This window comes from Haliotis rufescens, unplaced genomic scaffold (genome assembly GCF_023055435.1).
Source record: "Haliotis rufescens isolate VD_foot unplaced genomic scaffold, xgHalRufe1.0.p SCAF_1, whole genome shotgun sequence".
NCBI classification, from domain to species: Eukaryota; Metazoa; Mollusca; class Gastropoda; order Lepetellida; family Haliotidae; genus Haliotis; species Haliotis rufescens.
The window spans coordinates 52,566,612-52,585,507 of NW_025963779.1; the positions used below are offsets into that span (position 1 = coordinate 52,566,612).

Here is an 18,896-nt window from a genome sequence, read left to right on the forward strand (position 1 = left end):
ATGTGGTTAACATTTCGTACGAGTTATAAAGGCATTTCAGTGTTTCAGGACCAACTATGGGTGGACAGCGATTTCCTCCAGCTGTTTTCAGACGCAGCGGGTGGCGCCAGCTTCGGGGCCTACATGCAGGGCAAATGGTTTAACGGCGCATGGCCACCCCAGTAGGTGACGGATGGAACTACACGGGACTTGACGCTACCTTGACATGGTGGCATCAATCCTTCGGAAATACAACCCCAGCTTCCTGACACCAAGATCATCGTATCCTCAATGCTGCACAGGCGCTACTGGCACGATGCCAGGGACCCACTAAAGATCGAGGGGATGCGGAAGAATATCAACCGTCGACTGGCCAACCGAGTCAAAGAGCTCGGCGGTACAATGGTGCCACATCCCCAGATCCTGGCATCAGACAAGACATGGTACGCCTGGGAGGGCGTCCACCTCAGTGACAAAGGACTGTGTGTGTTTACGGACAATTTATTGCATGCCCTGGCGCTTCTTATCTCCACAGGTTTGTGTTTCCTTTCAGTACATAGGCAAGCCGGGCAACAATGCTATCTCCGCGTATCGCGTGGCCGTGGGTGTGGGGTAGCACTCTGGTGCTTTGTGGCGGGGTTCTTGTGGGCTACACTGCTAGTAACAAATTAACTTGCTTCCAAATTAATACTCGTGCTTAAGGCTACCTGCTTTTCAGCGGGAACCTTTCCGGGGTTACCTGCTTCTCAGTGGGAACCTTGTCTTTCCCGACTTTTCAGCCGGGGAATCGTAAAATAACATACGTTGGGGCAAACAATTGCCACGTATATGGGCCCGGCGGCGGAAGTCGTCTTGTCAAGCGGTAGCTGACAGTTGGGTCCGCGGCGTGGGAGCCGCACAATGGTTTTGCTAATGGGGCCGGGCAGTGGGATCTGCTTTGGCCGGCTACCTGGGGCCGGGCAGCGGTAGTCTGACTTAGGCCAGCAGCGTGGAGCTGCTTTTGGCAGCGTGGGAGTTGCCAAGCAATGGTAGCGGTTAAATATGCTACCGTGGGGGCCGGACAGCGGAAGCAGTCTCAGGCCAGCAGCGCTAGCTGCAATCGCCGTTGGCCACGCGCGTGGCCATGGCAACGGTAGCATTTTGGTATACACAATTAGCAGCTAAGTAGCCCACTAGTACCTGCACACCCTCGGCCATTTAACCCAATCTCATCTTCTGTTTTTATTTTAGGCACGGGCATCCACGGCTCGGTGGCCCGTGCCTCTCCTTGGCATATCGCGGGATAACTATTATTTACAGTGCATATATTGTACAGTTATCACACATACACAGTAAGAGCATCTCTACTCAATCTGTATTTTTTCACTCACAAAACCGAAGAAAAGTGCACATGCATGTGCATGTATATTATCTGTATCTCATATTGCCAAATAGAGTGAATATATGTTACGTTCTTAGGAACGCCCAAACCCTATGATCGTGGGTTCGAATCCCGGTTCGCCACGATTTTGTTTCTAGGTTTGTCAGCACCATACCCGTGCTCGTGGGTTTCACCAAAGTGGTAAACGTCTAAGACCTGCATCTCTTCGGGCTTTCCTCCCCCATGAAGCTGACGTGCCGTGATATAACTGGAATTACTTGTCAAAGTGGCGTTGAGCCCAATAACTCACTCAATCAAGTCGAAATTCTTTCTTTGATACATCATGACGTTCCTGCACCTAGCCTTGTAATTAAGTTCACAAAGCGAACACATACGCCTAACATCAAATATAGAGCGAACCGTAATTTGTACAAGTGAACATGTTGTATTTCAGCAACTTCACTTTTGGAAAAATATATTTCAGTGCAAATGTCATGAATGGCTTGCATATTGTCGTATCTATCACATATTTACATGAGTATAGAATATACATAAATAGTGTACGTATGTAATTTTTCTTGAAAAAATAACATCAAGAGTAGTACTAATCTATTGTATCTATCACAGAAGCATGTATGGACACAATTATAATTCAAACCTAAATATATCAAGTCTTATTTAGAGTCGTGTGTGTGTGGATCTCAAAAGATATCCTCACTTATTTAGTTATAAAACGCTACAATGAAGTCCATAAACTAACAATCAACTGTATCAGTGTGTAATGTGTTTGCGCTGGGGAGGTCGGGTAACGCGGGTACACATACATGTATTATGCTACAAACAAAAAGAATGGAATTATGTCCTATCTGATACTGTGACCCAATAAATGGACCATAGCTACATCTTATAGAGTTGGACTTCAATAGAATGGTGCGCTACACAACAGACACATTGTTAATTACATGTGTGAGGATTCCCTTATGCAAGTCGTCCTCTGTCAAGAATTCATCCAACGATGCCCCGAAGGTTATCGGTGTTTGTCATGGGATATACAGGAGGAGAACTTCATAGAGTTTTGACCATGTTTTACAGTTTGTCAACAGCTCGGCTGAACTTCTTGAGGTCATCAAAACAGGAAAGTTGAAGGTCAGTCCGCAGATAGTTGAAATAAAACTCAGGGGCCTGAAGGTATAAAAGTTGTAGCGTATTTTACAAACACAATCCAATATTGTACTGAATTCTCCGAAACAAATCACAGCGTTAGAAACTTTATGATGTTGGCATCTCATTAACACGTATCAAAGAATGCACATGATATTTATTATCTTGTATGTTGGTCGGTGGAAACTAAAGATATGATTGTGGTTGGAACAAAACGTCAGAGCTAAGGCTAATTCCAATTGAGTTCGAATTAAGACGTCCGACTGTATTCAGTAAAGAATGAAACATGCCATATAGCTCACCCTGTGAGATATGTCCCGAAGAAACATCAGGTCATCCCCGGTCATTTTGCGTAACAGCGAGTCACTGTAACAAAGGGATCAGCAGTGCTGTTAGCTATTACAATCTAGCTATAGTTAGCATACATTTACCAATCCAAATTATAGATATAGGAAATCCGAATGCGTAAGGATGCCATAAACAGGGCTCATACTGTTGTCACACCAGACAGACATCGTTGTTTCGAAGTTGAAGTGACTTACGTAAATACTTCGAGTTATCCGAGGTTCGACATAACCGAAAATGATATATATAGGAATAAACCGGGACCATGCTTTAACTTCGAGACAACAGTAAGTTCGACACAACTGTGTACCAAGTGTGCACGTACTTTTTTAATCCTGTCTTCGTGAGCCAGTTCTGGACATCTTTCACTGACCAGTCGGCAAGTGACTGACCTCTTGCAGCGGCTAGAGGAGCTGTTTTTACAACAGGAACTATCTTTGTCTCACCCTGAGGATACAAAGAACAATACCGCTAACCAGATGTGATGGGGTCATGCGGCATTCTAAAGTCGATAGATATTTGTAATTAATACCAAGTTTTACAATTAATACAAGGTATTTGCATGCGAATCAGACACCGAAGATCGTCGTATTTACCGTTTACTCTTCATCTTCATCGAAATAAGAGTATTAATTCAATAAGCTGCAAGCTACTTGTAATAGTAATAGTAATAGTGTATCACCTTGTTGAAAGATGGTCCTCACTTACATTTTCCTGCTCAAACCAGTTTGAGTTTCTCTTGAATGCTTACCAAACAATTCATTATCATTATATTAACACAAAAGCTACCATTACGTAATAACCTACATCAATTTCATCGATGAGTTGCTGCATCTTCCCGTGTTCGCCAAGCTCCTTCGCTAGATCAGTCAATTTCTGATCATATGGGTATTTTCCACTAAAGTCGAAGAAAAGTTTTGTCCCTTTAATCATACCCAACCACCCGTCTGGTTTATACGCCCTCTGCGTCAGTAGCGGGACAATCTTCTTCTCTAAGGAAAATGCATACTCAGCTTCTGGAATGCACCATAATAAATAGGTCAGTCTAGTCACGGGCGTGTACAGCTAAAGGTACAACGTTCACGTTTAGCAAGAACAAGAAACATCAGTTTATTAAATGGATTCGTGAAGTGTCATTTTCTGATACAGGCCTCACCTGATCTGCAATTCTGGCTCAGCTTGTATCTCTCCGACATACACACCAACACCACAGACGCGTTCTGCACGGCCTCCGCCATCGCCTGCAGTGTGGAGCCTTCCATGTGATCAACGTCCATCCAGATCTTGTACCCTTTCTGGCGCAGCGAATCCTTGATCTATTGTCGACACATGCTCAGAAAGTAAATAACATTACAATTAAAGTAATCTATTTGATCAATTCAGAAAACAAATGTTAACATACCTTCAGGACGAGCTTCTGGTCCGACCACTGATAACTGATCATCACATGACCCCTATCTGATCCGTTCCTTCCGTCGACACCCTCTGTTGAAGCTGGAAACATTATTTTTATTTTTTATTTATTTTTATTTTTTTATTTACTTACATGTATGTTCTAGTCAATGTACATAATACATGTTAATACATATATGTGATATTGTTTTCATCACAGAAGTCAGCAGGGTTTTGTTCCAAATGATACTAATGGAAAAGGGCATCTTTGTGTATGAAAAGTGAGATGATATTAAAAATGACAATAAGATATATGTAAATATATTACTAACAAAAATTAGGAATAAGAAAACGATTGTAATAATTGGTAAAACAAAACGGACAAAGAGAAACAAACACCACTAGAAAAAGAAGGTAACAAAACGATTGGTTCAAAAGTTACTGGTAAGAAACGGAGAAAACATATTATCTGAGATCCGTGATATTACCCATGGTGATATGAAGGTCTATGTACATCTTACTCAGGCTAATTATGTGTCTGTTACTGAGGCTTGATGCTAAAACTGATACACATGTCACCATGGTTAAAGTATCTGCTACAAATGCTTACATGTATCTGTCACTAATGTCATTGTACATTACAATACGGCTTTTGTTCCCAAACACAAATTTCAGCATTATGTATTACTAATAGTTAAGGTTAGTGTACATGTTTCATCTACGGCTACCATACCTGTTGCTGAGGCCAATGTTACTCCTGAAGGCTCTGATCGTGAACCTTTTAATTATTTTGACTGGTGTTCCTGTTAGTTTGGCTAACGTACCTGTCACTAAGGCCAATCGTAAGGCTACGGTTCATCTGTACGTACTTGTATTATTGTTTTCTTCCATAGTAAGCACCCACAATGCTCCGTCTGCTGCTTTCGAAATGCCTTTACAAGAGGATGACCTGAGTTCCTGAAGCAGCTGCTGCAGCTCCTTATTTCCCTGCAAGATTAGTCCAGGGCTACGTACAAGATCCTACATGTATAGCCCTGCTATGATGTGGCCCCATTATACACATTGACACATCATTGGTTTCTCGCCTGACATGATTCTATTTGTAGTGACTATTGGTTGGTTGTTGTTTAATGCTGCACTCAGCAATATTTCAGCTATATGACGTAGATAAATAATCGAGTCGGGACCAGACAATCCAATGATTGACATCATGAGCATCGATCCACGCAATTGGGATACGATGACATGCATAAACCAAGTCAGTGAACCTGACCACCCGATCCCGTTAGTGGCCTTTCACGACAAGCATAGTCGCCTCTTACGGCAAGCATGGGTTGCTGAAGACCTATTCTACCCCGAATCCTTACGGGTCTTAGCCTGTTCCTTCGTTCATCATACACTACTAGAGGACCGACATTTGATCTTATTCTGGGGGGCCTGGGATTTTGCATGGAGGTTAGATATTTGTCACCTACAGCTGGTATGTTTTTTTTATTAAAACCATGAATATTGTTTCAGGAGTACACATTGCAATTTTTGTGTCATACAATTTCTTTTTTTCTTCAAAAGTCTGAAACATACATTTTTTCAAGAATTTTCAGGGACACTTTATTTTTTAGCCTCCCTTCCCCACTCCCTCCCCCTGAATATCAAAGGTCGGTCACTGATGAACTACATGTACTTATAAATAAGATACTCTTTTTTATAACCAGATCATAGTGTACGTTGTTTAGATATCATCGTGTGGTACACTTGAAAACAACACATATGTTTAGTTCTTAACTTTGACACATGCTAATGATACCGATGACCTTTTTTGCGCCATCAAATGAAGTTACAAAAACCAAACAAATGACTGGCAGGCTACTTACATTGAACATTTCCTTGTTAGTTTTATCAAAAGACAGTTCCCAAATACATTTCACGGCATACTCTTTCTCCTCGTCCGATCCAAATTTCATGATCTCCGTAAGAATTGGAACGGCTCCCTTTTCCCGCAGTACTTTCTTGTTGCTGTCATTTTTGGCTAAACCAGTCATGCCGTCAACTATCTCCTCCACACTAAAACCAAGATGGCGGTGTTCATCGTCCGTCCACGCTTCCTTGAGTATGTCAAACAGGTGATCAAACAAGGTGTTGTCAGCCAGAAGATGTTCATTTTCCGTTTCGTCCACGATGTTGGCGAGAGTAAACAATGTCTGCAGCTTGCCCTCTGGAACAATCCATGGTATGGTCATGACTCGTCTTTAACACTAATGTTCACATTATTAGTACTTGACTGTGTGTAAGCAAGAACTGCACATTCTCCTAACTATAATGTACTTATACCGTAGAGAAAACGTTGGACATGTTCAACAGTTAATGAGCAATTGATGCACAGATTATACAGGCACATAGGATTTATCCATAATTATCACAACCTCGCTTCTCGGGCAATGATCTAAAGGCAGTAAAACAATATCTCCAAGTATACATTCTTCTTCTCTTGTATTGGAAGTGTCTTTTGCTACTTTTAGACATCATAATCTACTCCTATAATATTGTAGGAATTACGCCGTTAGAATACGGTTTCATTTTTGTTTATTTACGTAATGTGAATCACAATAATTGTTTAGCAAAGTAGTATAAAGCACAAGGTCAATGGTTGGCCCCTAGGATTTGTAAACTTTATGAGTGAGTGAGTATAGTTTTACGCCGTCTTTAGCAATATTTCAGCAATATCTTGGCGGGGGACACCGGAAATTGGTTCCACACATTGTACCCTTGTCGGGTATCGAACCTGAGGCTTCGGCGTGACGAGCTAATGCTTTAACCACTAGGCTACCCCACCGCCCCGTAAACTTTATGAAATCAGCAAAACATTTAGAAAATGTCCTGAAGTATATCACATGTGTTGATGTGAGTGAAACGTAGACTTTATTCATTTTTAAACACGTTGATACTGTGGCTATGTATACATTAAAATCTATACGTGTGGCTACAAGAAGTAGAAACTGCTGATTTTTTCACTTTGTTTTGTTTGACCCAGGTTAGTGTTCTCAGGAGATGCATATCAAATACAAAAATATGTTTACTTTCAAATTCACTCATATTTAGATGCTCGTTTTCAGGTTTTACCCATTTTCATGCCATATGTAGAAACATTGCAGGCATCAGGAAAATGATAGGCTAGTTGTAAAACATTTAAACATGTCTCATAATTTTCATACAATCATTTCAAAGTTTTCAATAACTTTGACATTAGCCACTTTCAGTTTCGTATAACATGTCCTTTGCAGGCCTTGTTTTTAGGAACTGCCTTTAGATCGTATACAAGTTCACGTTGAACACGTCCTTTTTAATATTACTTTTAAATTCTTTGTTTGAGGTGAAGTTTACCGGTGGTTCGTTATTTCTTGCCCAAAGCATGAAATACTAGCAACATTTGCTTAGTCACATTTTTCTCTGGTTCAAATCCTAAATTTCAAATAAATTTTGCCATGGACCTCTTAAATATTGTGTACTGTTTCATTTTCAGGTTGAAGTGAAATGTACTAATTATATTACAGTGAGCACAATAAAAAGGCTGTGATTAAAAGGTTACCAGTTTTAGATTTGTAGGACGCTCCTGAGTAACTTTGCCATCTAGTATTAGTTAGATACATCCATTAATCACTATTCCAACACAGTCATCATTCTAGTTTTATATTAGACTTACAGTAAACTCTGACTTTGCGGGAAACAAATATTATGTAAGTAATATTAACTATCTCTGTCATTTTGACGTTATCGTTCATAATTCGCCTAGATTGGCATCCTATGTCTAGAGTTTGGAATTCTCCAAACAATTCTCCTGATTTGGACTGAGCTTTTTTATCAGTGTATACACAAGGTCTAATTGTGTTGTGTACTACCTTCTGATGTACACTTGAGATACGGCAGCAGGACTGAAACTGTTCCGAGTTCCCGGAGAGGTTGCCTGGTGGCAGGGTTCCTGGAGCAGTTCTGGAGTATGGAAATCGCGGCTTCAAATGTTTGATCAACCTCCTGCAACATAAAATGATATAAAGTTATAACATAAATTTGTCATATAGCTTGAATACAGTTGGAATATTTACACTATGCTTAGTATATCAAAAGCCAAAGCACTACTTCAGGCTGTTACCCAATTTGACATCGTCATTTGATCCCACGGTATACATGTACACTCATAAAGGACGGTGTATTTTAGTGTGCTAATGGTAACAGAGTACGCGGGAATGTATATTTTGGGATAAAGGAAATCTGGACAAGGACGCTGCCTGTTTTCGGCGGCGGAAATTCTGTATCGCAAAAATTACGATTACAAACAGTCATCTTGGCATAAGCTTAAGGATGCTACTAACATACTTTATTTCAAATGAGGCCCTTAATAACCTTACTGCATGGTAAGACAGTAAGCTGCAACGTTTACAGCATACCGATATTCTTTCGTAGTAAATCTTCTGTTTTATGTAGTTTTTATTACAGTAATCAAGTATTTTCAATGAGAACAAATTCGATGACCCAGTAACTAGAAATAGTTACTTGTGTGACATAGGTATTATTCTTACGTAGGCAATATTTATGTGCTCATTGTTGTTGGAAGAAAGTTTATTAATGGTCGTGAGATTTCCAGCTCAGATTACCTCCCGAGTCAGAATATATCCCACATGAGAATCGACTATTCTAGGCTCCAATGGTCACAGGCTCTGTGGTTTGGTTGATAGGGTGTCATTGTATCTGGACGACTTGGATCGTTCACATGTTTTCAATCACTGTTTTAAAACTCGATTATTTATCGGTGATGACATCGCGTGAATATGCACTGACAGAAATAGATTGTAAAGTTTACTAAGTTAGTTAGTGAATTTCACACTCCACTCGGACACTAACATTTCAGGAGACTTTACTAATCAGTAAGTATTTTCTTTTACTAGGTGGCCTATCGTCACTAACTAAAAAGGTTAAGTATTAATCAGATATACTTTCATTTCAGCTTCCTGTATGAGTGAAATACCATTAAGGCATACAGCAAAAACACATTTGGATTGAAACCACGATGAGATTCTCCATATTTGACTTATAGCCTGATGAAATGCACTTCATTGAACACGTTTCAATTCGTTTAAATGTGTTTAAATTTTAAACATGTTTTGATTATGAGGATCTTGCATTTAGGTGGTGTTTAGGCTATGATAGATCATTTCATGTTAGCCCCTTAACGTGTTTAGATGCAACACACCAAATGTGCATACCGATTAGAATTGAAACACATTCCTAAACATGTCTGGTATGTGTTTACATTCTTAACACAGTTTTACCGTGTGGTTTAGGTAGTGCAGTATATTTGTTAAAATTGGATAAGTGGTGTTTACTAGTCTTCAGCGTCTTCGTGCAATCTACCAGGCAGGAGAGTAAATTCGTTGTTAACTAACATTCCGGCTGTTGTGACGTATTAAATTCGTAGAATTCACTTGGCTTTTTATCTCAGTGTGGCTGATAGCGCCGTTGAACAACAGTCACTCTTTTTACCATCTTTTGGGACTAATCGATAATGGTGATACCTGACAAATTGTAATTCTCTGTTTTAAAAACATATAATGTCTTTTTAAAAAAGGGTCTTGATAGATAATTATTTAGTGTGTGTGAATATCTCACTGACCTCATCATCACTGGCGGCATCTTCAACTTTCATCTCTTTTAAATCTTCAACAAAATGTGTCAGCATCCCAGCTTTAGAAACCTTTTCAGCAAAACTAAGACTACCGTCCGTGTTGTTCCACACAATCATTCGGATCAAGGACAACTTCTGAGCATTAATAAGCTGTGTCTTGTCTTCAGCGCCCAACACCATAAGCGCCATACATTTCAACCCAAGCGACTTCAGCAGTGTGACAAATGCTGCGTTCAGCACTTCAGCAGCCTCAGTCAAAGCAAAGTAATCACCCAGCTTACGTCGGTCTGTATCATTGTGGTGCTCGAAACCCAAAAATGTCCAATTGTAAAGTTTTGAATATTTTCCATTCTTCGTAAAAGCATCATCCTTAAGTTGTTGTATAAAAGCCTCAATTTCATTAAACTGCAAATTTAAATGTGGAAAATTCTCCTGCAGTTTCTTCATTTCAGCCTCTGTGTCCACTCCAGGAGGTACATTGTTTACCGTTGGCTCAAGAGCGACATCAGGTTTTCCTCTTTCAGTCGATGTGTTCCCGCCAGAAGATACAGTATTGACCGGTGGCTTCTGGGAGACATCAGGTTTCCCTGCCCCAGTCTTTGCTGCATCCGCGGTTTGGCGAGGCGGAGGCCTCTGCATGCTGCTTGTGCTGCCCATCTGACTATCTGAAACCACAAGGAATCTTTAAGGCGAATTTAACATCGTTATTTGGTTATATTTGGTGGTGAGATATCCTGATGGTTAAACATTCGTTCGTCGCACCGTAGGCAAAGGGCTCGATTACTCATATGGGAATTTTATGTGAAGCCGGTTTCTGGTGTTCCTGTCTTGATATTGCTGAAACACGGCTAAAGCGTCGTAAATTTGTCCTCCTTGATCAATATGTTCATCACGGGATTCCTGTCTCGCGTGTCAAGGATATTGTACGAGCGCTTCAATCAATGCCTCCGGGTTTATTTCGCCAAATTTGTAACACTGATCGTTTAATACGGCAATGTAATGCCCACTAGTACCGGTTTTCATACTTGCATAACAGTATTTAAGGTCCCCACATTTCAGCTCGGAATAATGATACAAGAACGCATGCAATGCATGCCACTAATCAATATTCAATACATATCGATTTCTTCTTGGAAACATTTCTCCTTGATTTGGCTGTTATTCTATGTTTATTACACTGCCGACAATTACCCCGGATGTTTTATTCAATATGCTACAATCGACAAAATGTTTTTTTTCAAACGGATGTTGTACACCTCCTGTTGCTACAACATTGCAACAAAACGATTCAGCGTGCTGTGAGCCCGACATTAAATGACAACCAAATCACAACCCCCAAAGTACAAGTTCACTGCTTACCTCATAGCCTGTGGCACACGGCTACATATTCCATGTGATTTGAGAGAATATGTAGGTCAAAAATGGCTGCCCGCATGCTTTTCCCCCCAACACAATGCTGACAAAAGTACCGTTATGTGTCCTCCTCGCCATGACGACGAGTATACAATAAAGCTCTGACAGATCCGTTAGGGGTCAGGGACCACGTACTCGAGTAGAGGGCAGACTTAATATGCGGTTCACAATGTGTTTGTTTACATGTGTGTGTTCAGTGTGTATGGCAGTGTTATACATCAAGGACTATGCGAAATGTTCGTAGCGTACTCACAAGACTCAGATTGCATGTGAAGGGCCGATCACCGCTTTTGGGTGTCCGTCCTATGAAGGGTTAATTTCGTAAAGCCAGGCAAATGAATATGTTTTGTTTGTGTTTGTTACCACGAAGGTGTGCATTTCATGCAATAGATTTTGGAACAATTGATCGATATTAATTTAATAATTTGAATACTAAATTAAACCCATTTGGTTCCCAACTTTAGGCGCGTTAAGTGGGTATGTGTTGGTTACAATGACTGTTTTAAATGGATGTGAATAGCAACTCTTTGGCTATAGATTTGCTATGTATCATTTACTCGACGTCCCAGCACTCATCCACACATAGCTCATCCACTGGCAACTCAACCACTTATCCACGCACAACTACCCAACATTTCCACGCCACACACTCTCACACTGGCCGACTCATCCACTGACTACTAAAACCACTAACCCCTCATCAATCATTAACTCATCAACTGGCCCTTAAATCACTCATCCACGAATATATACGTCCGTTCATTCATTCACCCACTCACCCATTCATTCGCTATCTCATCCACTGACCACTCACCTACTTATCTATCCACTCACAACTCACCCATATTTCCACTTTACTCACTCACTTACATCGATTCAGCAACTCATCCACTGATCAATCACCTACTTATCTATCCACTCACAACTCACCCATATTTCCAACTCACTCACTCACTTACATCCATTCAGCAACACATCCACTGATCACTCACCTACTTATCTATCCACTCACAACTCACCCATATTTCCACCTCACTCACTCACATCCATTCAGCAACTCATCCACTGACAACACACCTACTTATCTATCCACCCACAACTCACCCATATTTCCACCTCACTCACTCACATACATACATCCAGCAACTCATCCACTGATCAATCACCTACTTATCTATCCACTCACAACTCACCCATATTTCCAACTCACTCAATCACTCACAAACATCCATTCAGCAACTCATCCACTGACCACACACCTACTTATCTATCCACCCACAACTCACCCATATTTCCAACTCACTCACTCACTCACTCACTTACATCCATTCAGCAACACATCCACTGATCACTCACCTACTTATCCATCCACTCACAACTCACCCATTTGTCCACCTCACTCACTCACTCACATCCATTCAGCAACTCATCAACTGACCACACACCTACTTATCTATCCACTCACAACTCACCACTATTACATGCCTCATTCACTCACTTATTCACATCCATTTGGAAACTCATCCACTGATCAATCACCTACTTATCTATCCACTCACAACTCACCCATATTTCCACCTCACTCACTCACTCACTCACTCACTCACTCACTCACATTCATTCAGCAACTCATCCATTGACCACTCACCTACTTGTCTATCTACTCACAACTCACCAATATTTCCACCTTACTCACCCACTCACATCCATTCAGCAACTGATCCACTGACCACTCACCTACTTATCTATCCACTCATAACTCACCCATTTTCCACCTCACTCACTTACTCACATCCATTCAGCAACTCATCCACTGACCACTCACCTACTTATCTATCCTGTCAGAACTCACCCATTGTCCACCTCACTCACTCACTCACTCACATCCATTCAGCAATTCATCCACAGATCACTCACCTACTTATCTATCCACCCACAACTCACCCATATTTCAAACTCACTCACTCACTCACTCACTTACATCCATCCAGCAACTCATCCACTGATCAATCACCTACTTATCTATCCACTCACAACTCACCCATATTTCCAACTCACTCAATCACTCACTAACATCCATTCAGCAACTCATCCACTGACCACACACCTACTTATCTATCCACTCACAACTCACCCATTTGTCCACCTCACTCACTCACTCACATCCATTCAGAAACTCATCCACTGATCACTCACCTACTTATCTATCCACTCACAACTCACCCATATTTCCACCTCACTCACTCACTCACTCATTCACTCACTCACTCACATTCATTCAGCAACTCATCCACTGACCACTCACCTACTTGTCTATCTACTCACAACTCACCAATATTTCCACCTTGCTCACCCACTCACATCCATTCAGCAACTGATCCACTGACCACTCATCTACTTATCTATCCACTCATAACTCACCCATTTTCCACCTCACTCACTCACTTACTCACATCCATTCAGCAACTCATCCACTGACCACTCACCTACTTATCTATCCACTCACAACTCACACATTTTCCACCTCACTCAATCACTCACTAACATTCATTCAGCAATTCATCCACTGATCACTCACCTACTTATCTATCCACCCACAACTCACCCATATTTCCAACTCACTCACTCACTCACTCACTTACATCCATCCAGCAACTCATCCACTGACCACTCACCTACTTATCTATCCACTCACAACTCACCCATATTTCCAACTCACTCATTCACTCACTCACTTACATCCATTCAGCAACACATCCACTGATCACTCACCTACTTATCCATACACTCACAACTCACCCATATGTCCACCTCACTCACTCACTCACATCCATTCAGAAACTCATCCACTGATCACTCACCTACTTATCGATCCACTCACAACTCACCCATATTTCCACCTCACTCACTCACTCACTCACTCACTCACATTCATTCAGCAACTCATCCACTGACCACTCACCTACTTGTCTATCTACTCACAACTCACCCATATTTCCACCTTACTCACCCACTGATCACATCCATTCAGCAACTGATCCACTTACCACTCACCTACTTATCTATCCACTCATAACTCACCCATTTTCCATCTCACTCACTCACTCACTCACATCCATCCAGCAACTCATCCACTGACCACTCACCTACTTATCTATCCACTCACAACTCACCCATTTTTCCACCTCACTCACTCACTCACTCACATCCATTCAGCAATTCATCCACTGATCACTCACCTACTTATCTATCCACTCACAACTCACCCATATTTCCACCTCACTCAATAACTCACTCACCTTCATCCATTCAGCAACTCATCCACTTGCCATTCAACCAGCTACCGTACCCGAATTACAAACATTATTACATTTTACATTTTAAAACGAATGTGTTCCTCTTCATTTATATTCCATTGTAAGAAAGTAAAACATTACACACTGTATTATTGTATCATGTTTTATTTGTTTCACGATATCAATCCTACATACCCCAAGTCTTTTTAAGTCCTCTTGCCTTAAACCCTGTAATAAAGTTTCTTTTAAACGGGTTTGTATACATATACCTTACGGTTGTAGTCAAGATGGTTGATTTGGTCCTGGGCGAAATTACATCAGTTTAAAGAGTAAAATATCTTATGTATTTTCAAACACAATTCATTCACACCTACGTTGAGGCTTTGATTACTCTGATCGGTAGCCATTACGTGTAGTGGGCCGACCATTACATAAGCATCAAGACGTGCACATATTTCTCTGAAAGGAGTCCGAACATAAACTGATGGGCAAGTAAAAGTATGCCGATTTTGTTCCTTAAGTAATTGAATATTGAAGGAACTGTTATGAAAAGTTATCTGTGGTTGAGTATTTTGTTTTGTAAACTTAAATTAGCTCTATAAAGATGAATCTTGTAAATTTGTGCCGAAAAAATCTTATTTACTGATTTTCAAAGATAAGGTGTATAGGATACCCATCAGCAGGTGTGTTTTATGCGAACATTTGTTTTTAGTGTTTTAAAAGTTTTAAAAACAATTATATTATTTTTTGAAATAACAATGTAGAAGTATTCTTTAATTGCTGACTAAGCGCCAGTACAGTTCATGTTTTAATATGAAATCGCTCATTTATTTTTTCAATTGCAAATCAAACATATGACAAATGTAGAAGAGTTGACATTGTATGCTAAATGTAGTAGAGTTGACACTGTATGCTAAATGTAGTTGAGTTGACATTTAATGCTAAATGTAGTAGAGTTGACACTGTATGCTAAATGTAGTAGAGTTGGCATTGTACGCTAAATGTAGCAGAGTTGACATTGTATGCTAAATGTAGTAGAGTTGGCCTTAGCTACGTTGAATGTGGTAGAGATGACCTTAGCTATGTTGAATGTGGTAGAGATGTCCCAGGCTATGTTGAAAGTGGTAGAGAAGACCCCAGCTATGTTGAATGTAGTATAGTTGACCCCAGCCATGTTGAATGTAGTAGAGTTGACCCAAGCTATGTTGAATGTAGTAGAGTTGACCCCAGCTATGTTGAATGTGGTAGAGATGACCCCAGCTATGTTGAATGTAGTAGAGTTGACCCCAGCTATATTGAATGTGGTAGAGATTGCCCCAGCTGTGTTGAATGTGGTAGAGATGACCCCAGCTATGTTGAATGTGATAGAGATGACCCCAGCTATGTTGAATGTAGTAGAGTTGACCCCAGCTATGTTGAATGTAGTAGAGTTGACCCGAGCTATGGTGAATGTTGTAGAGATGACCCCAGCTATGTTGAATGTAGTAGAGTTGACCCCAGCTATGTTGAATGTAGTAGAGTTGACCCAAGCTATGTTGAATGTAGTAGAGTTGACCCCAGCTATGTTGAATGTGGTAGAGATGACCCCAGCTATGTTGAATGTAGTAGAGTTGACCCCAGCTATGGTGAATGTGGTAGAGATGACCCAAGCTATGTTGAATGTAGTAGAGTTGACCCCAGCTATGTTGAATGTAGTAGAGTTGACCCAAGCTATGTTGAATGTAGTAGAGTTGACCCAAGCTATGTTGAATGTGGTAGAGATGACCCCAGCTATGTTGAATGTAGTAGAGTTGACCCACGCTATGTTGAATGTAGTAGATTTGACCCCAGCTATGTTGAATGTAGTAAAGTTGACCCCAGCTATATTGAATGTGGTAGAGATTGCCCCAGCTGTGTTGAATGTGATAGGGGTGACCCCAGCTATTTTGAATGTGGTAGAGTTGACCCCAGCTATGTTGAATGTGGTAGAGATTGCCCCAGCTGTGTTGAATGTGATAGGGGTGACCCCAGCTATGTTGAATGTGGTAGAGTTGACCCAAGCTATGTTGAATGTGGTAGAGATTGCCCCAGCTGTGTTGAATGTGATAGGGGTGACCCCAGCTATGTTGAATGTAGTAGAGTTGACCCAAGCTATGTTGAATGTAGTAGAGTTGACCCCAGCTATGTTGAATGTGGTAGAGATGACCCCAGCTATGTTGAATGTAGTAGAGTTGACCCCAGCTATGGTGAATGTGGTAGAGATGACCCAAGCTATGTTGAATGTAGTAGAGTTGACCCCAGCTATGTTGAATGTAGTAGAGTTGACCCAAGCTATGTTGAATGTAGTAGAGTTGACCCAAGCTATGTTGAATGTGGTAGAGATGACCCCAGCTATGTTGAATGTAGTAGAGTTGACCCACGCTATGTTGAATGTAGTAGATTTGACCCCAGCTATGTTGAATGTAGTAAAGTTGACCCCAGCTATATTGAATGTGGTAGAGATTGCCCCAGCTGTGTTGAATGTGATAGGGGTGACCCCAGCTATGTTGAATGTGGTAGAGTTGACCCCAGCTATGTTGAATGTGGTAGAGATTGCCCCAGCTGTGTTGAATGTGATAGGGGTGACCCCAGCTATGTTGAATGTGGTAGAGTTGACCCAAGCTATGTTGAATGTGGTAGAGATTGCCCCAGCTGTGTTGAATGTGATAGGGGTGACCCCAGCTATGTTGAATGTGGTAGAGTTGACCCCAGCTATGTTGAATGTAGTAGAGTTGACCCCAGTTATATTGAATGTGGTAGAGATTGCCCCAGCTGTGTTGAAAGTGATAGGGGTGACCCCAGCTATGTTGAATGTGGTAGAGTTGACCCCAGCTATATTGAATGTGATAGGGATGACCACAGCTATGTTGAATGTGGTAGAGATGACCCCAGCTATATTGAATGTGATAGGGATGACCACAGCTATGTTGAATGTGGTAGGGATGACCACAGCTATGTTGAATGTGGTAGGGATGACCACAGCTATGTTGAATGTAGTAGAGATGACCCCAGCTATGTTGAATGTAGTAGACTTTACTTATAGCTATGATGAATGTGGAAGTTTGACATTCAACTGCTAAATAGGATTATGTTGACGTTTTAGATAACCGTTAACTGATAGCATTGAGATAATGTTAAATATGTATGTGGAATGTTCCGATCGTTAACGCTGTTGAATACGACAGTGATTGCATCTGAATTTAGCCATGCCTATTGTTACTGAGTCTATAGCGATGCGGAATGTGTTGTTGTGAACAGTGGATTGTGCCAGGACGAGTATCTGATGATGTTCATTGTGAATCCATGGAAAAGAAGCCATTCTGATTATGTCGCCAGAATCTCTGGTTATCTCGAATGTGATTCCATGGCTTTACTCTACAATTTATGTGTGCTAAAGTCATATCTGTGCTGTATTAATTAAAGGTCTTGTATCAATTACTCAGCAATACGTTTGTTTATCTGTCGTGTTATGCACGTAGAAAGGTTTATCATATAATGGGTAGGTTCCTCGGCAGGATAAAGAATTAACCATCGGGAATCTGGATAAACTACAGAGATAATTGCTATCATTATCAAAAGAACAGTCTAATATACTGAAAATCAGTGTCTAACTGTGACGTAGCTAAGGCATTTTATAAGTTTTGGCAACTTTGGAGAAACAATTTTGCGAGGGCACGAGGCCTAGCCAAGCGGGATCAGTAGCCATATCTGTGCTTGTAGACCTCTGCGGCTTGAAACCTTCTCCACAAATTAAAATAGTTGGATTTGGCCGAAATATGTTTGAATTGTTACCTTGTTTCGTTTTGTCGCTGTGTGTACATCTGACTTCACAGCTTAACGTTATGACTGTCAACAACGTCTGACTGTGGCCGTGACGTCTCGTAGACTAGGTTTAGAGTAGCTTCCCTTTGACAAAGGGCAGTTTATCTAGCGGACAGACCGATGGATTGCCGCGAAAGGCAATTAAAAACAATTGTTGTTTTGCGTATATGTTGCTTCGCCACTGTATAAGAAACAGATTTCAGTTGGAACTATACTAGCCACATAAAGAAACTGTGCACGGAGAAAATATAGATATCAGGGCACACCGTCCATATATGATAGGTTTGAACACAGCAATTATTTGAGACATTCAAACGCTCATGCACGTGCCATGCGATATGATCTCATTGATGGGGGCCTATGGACGTGCAATGTGTTACTGCACGTGCATCCTGTGCAGCTGTACACAGCATGTGCAACTCAAAATTCGCTGTCA

The 18,896-nt window shown here is 41.0% G+C and overlaps 2 protein-coding genes across 2 annotated transcripts; one reads left to right on the top strand and one right to left on the bottom strand.

Annotated features, from left to right (window-relative positions):
• Nucleotides 1–1,570: 1,570 nt before the first annotated feature.
• On the bottom strand, nt 1,571–11,392 carry LOC124131330. The gene is made up of 11 exons (XM_046494540.2): nt 11,271–11,392; nt 9,900–10,576; nt 8,131–8,263; nt 6,109–6,449; nt 5,107–5,224; nt 4,248–4,339; nt 4,002–4,161; nt 3,653–3,861; nt 3,171–3,292; nt 2,803–2,866; nt 1,571–2,521 (listed from the first exon to the last, which is right to left on the bottom strand). Exons 2-11 carry the CDS (start codon nt 10,566–10,568, stop codon nt 2,426–2,428), a joined length of 2,004 nt encoding a protein of 667 aa, XP_046350496.2. The 5' UTR covers nt 10,569–10,576; nt 11,271–11,392; the 3' UTR covers nt 1,571–2,425.
• A 4,478-nt stretch (nt 11,393–15,870) lies between these two features.
• LOC125371949 lies at nt 15,871–17,718 on the top strand. Its single transcript, XM_048380652.1, has one exon. It carries the CDS (start codon nt 15,871–15,873, stop codon nt 17,716–17,718), a length of 1,848 nt encoding a protein of 615 aa, XP_048236609.1.
• Nucleotides 17,719–18,896: the final 1,178 nt, after the last annotated feature.

Bases quoted from the DNA above. Each gene is read 5' to 3' on its own strand.
- LOC124131330 (XM_046494540.2), bottom strand. From the start codon at position 10,568: ATGGGCAGCACAAGCAGCATGCAGAGGCCTCCGCCTCGCCAAACCGCG. The intron at 6,450-8,130 runs GTAGTACACAAC...GGATTGTTCCAG, and splicing joins TCTCAAGTGTACATCAGAAG to AGGGCAAGCTGCAGACATTG. The intron at 2,522-2,802 runs GTGAGCTATATG...TTATACCTTCAG, and splicing joins TTCGGGACATATCTCACAGG to GCCCCTGAGTTTTATTTCAA.
- LOC125371949 (XM_048380652.1), top strand. From the start codon at position 15,871: ATGACCCCAGCTATGTTGAATGTAGTAGAGTTGACCCCAGCTATATTG.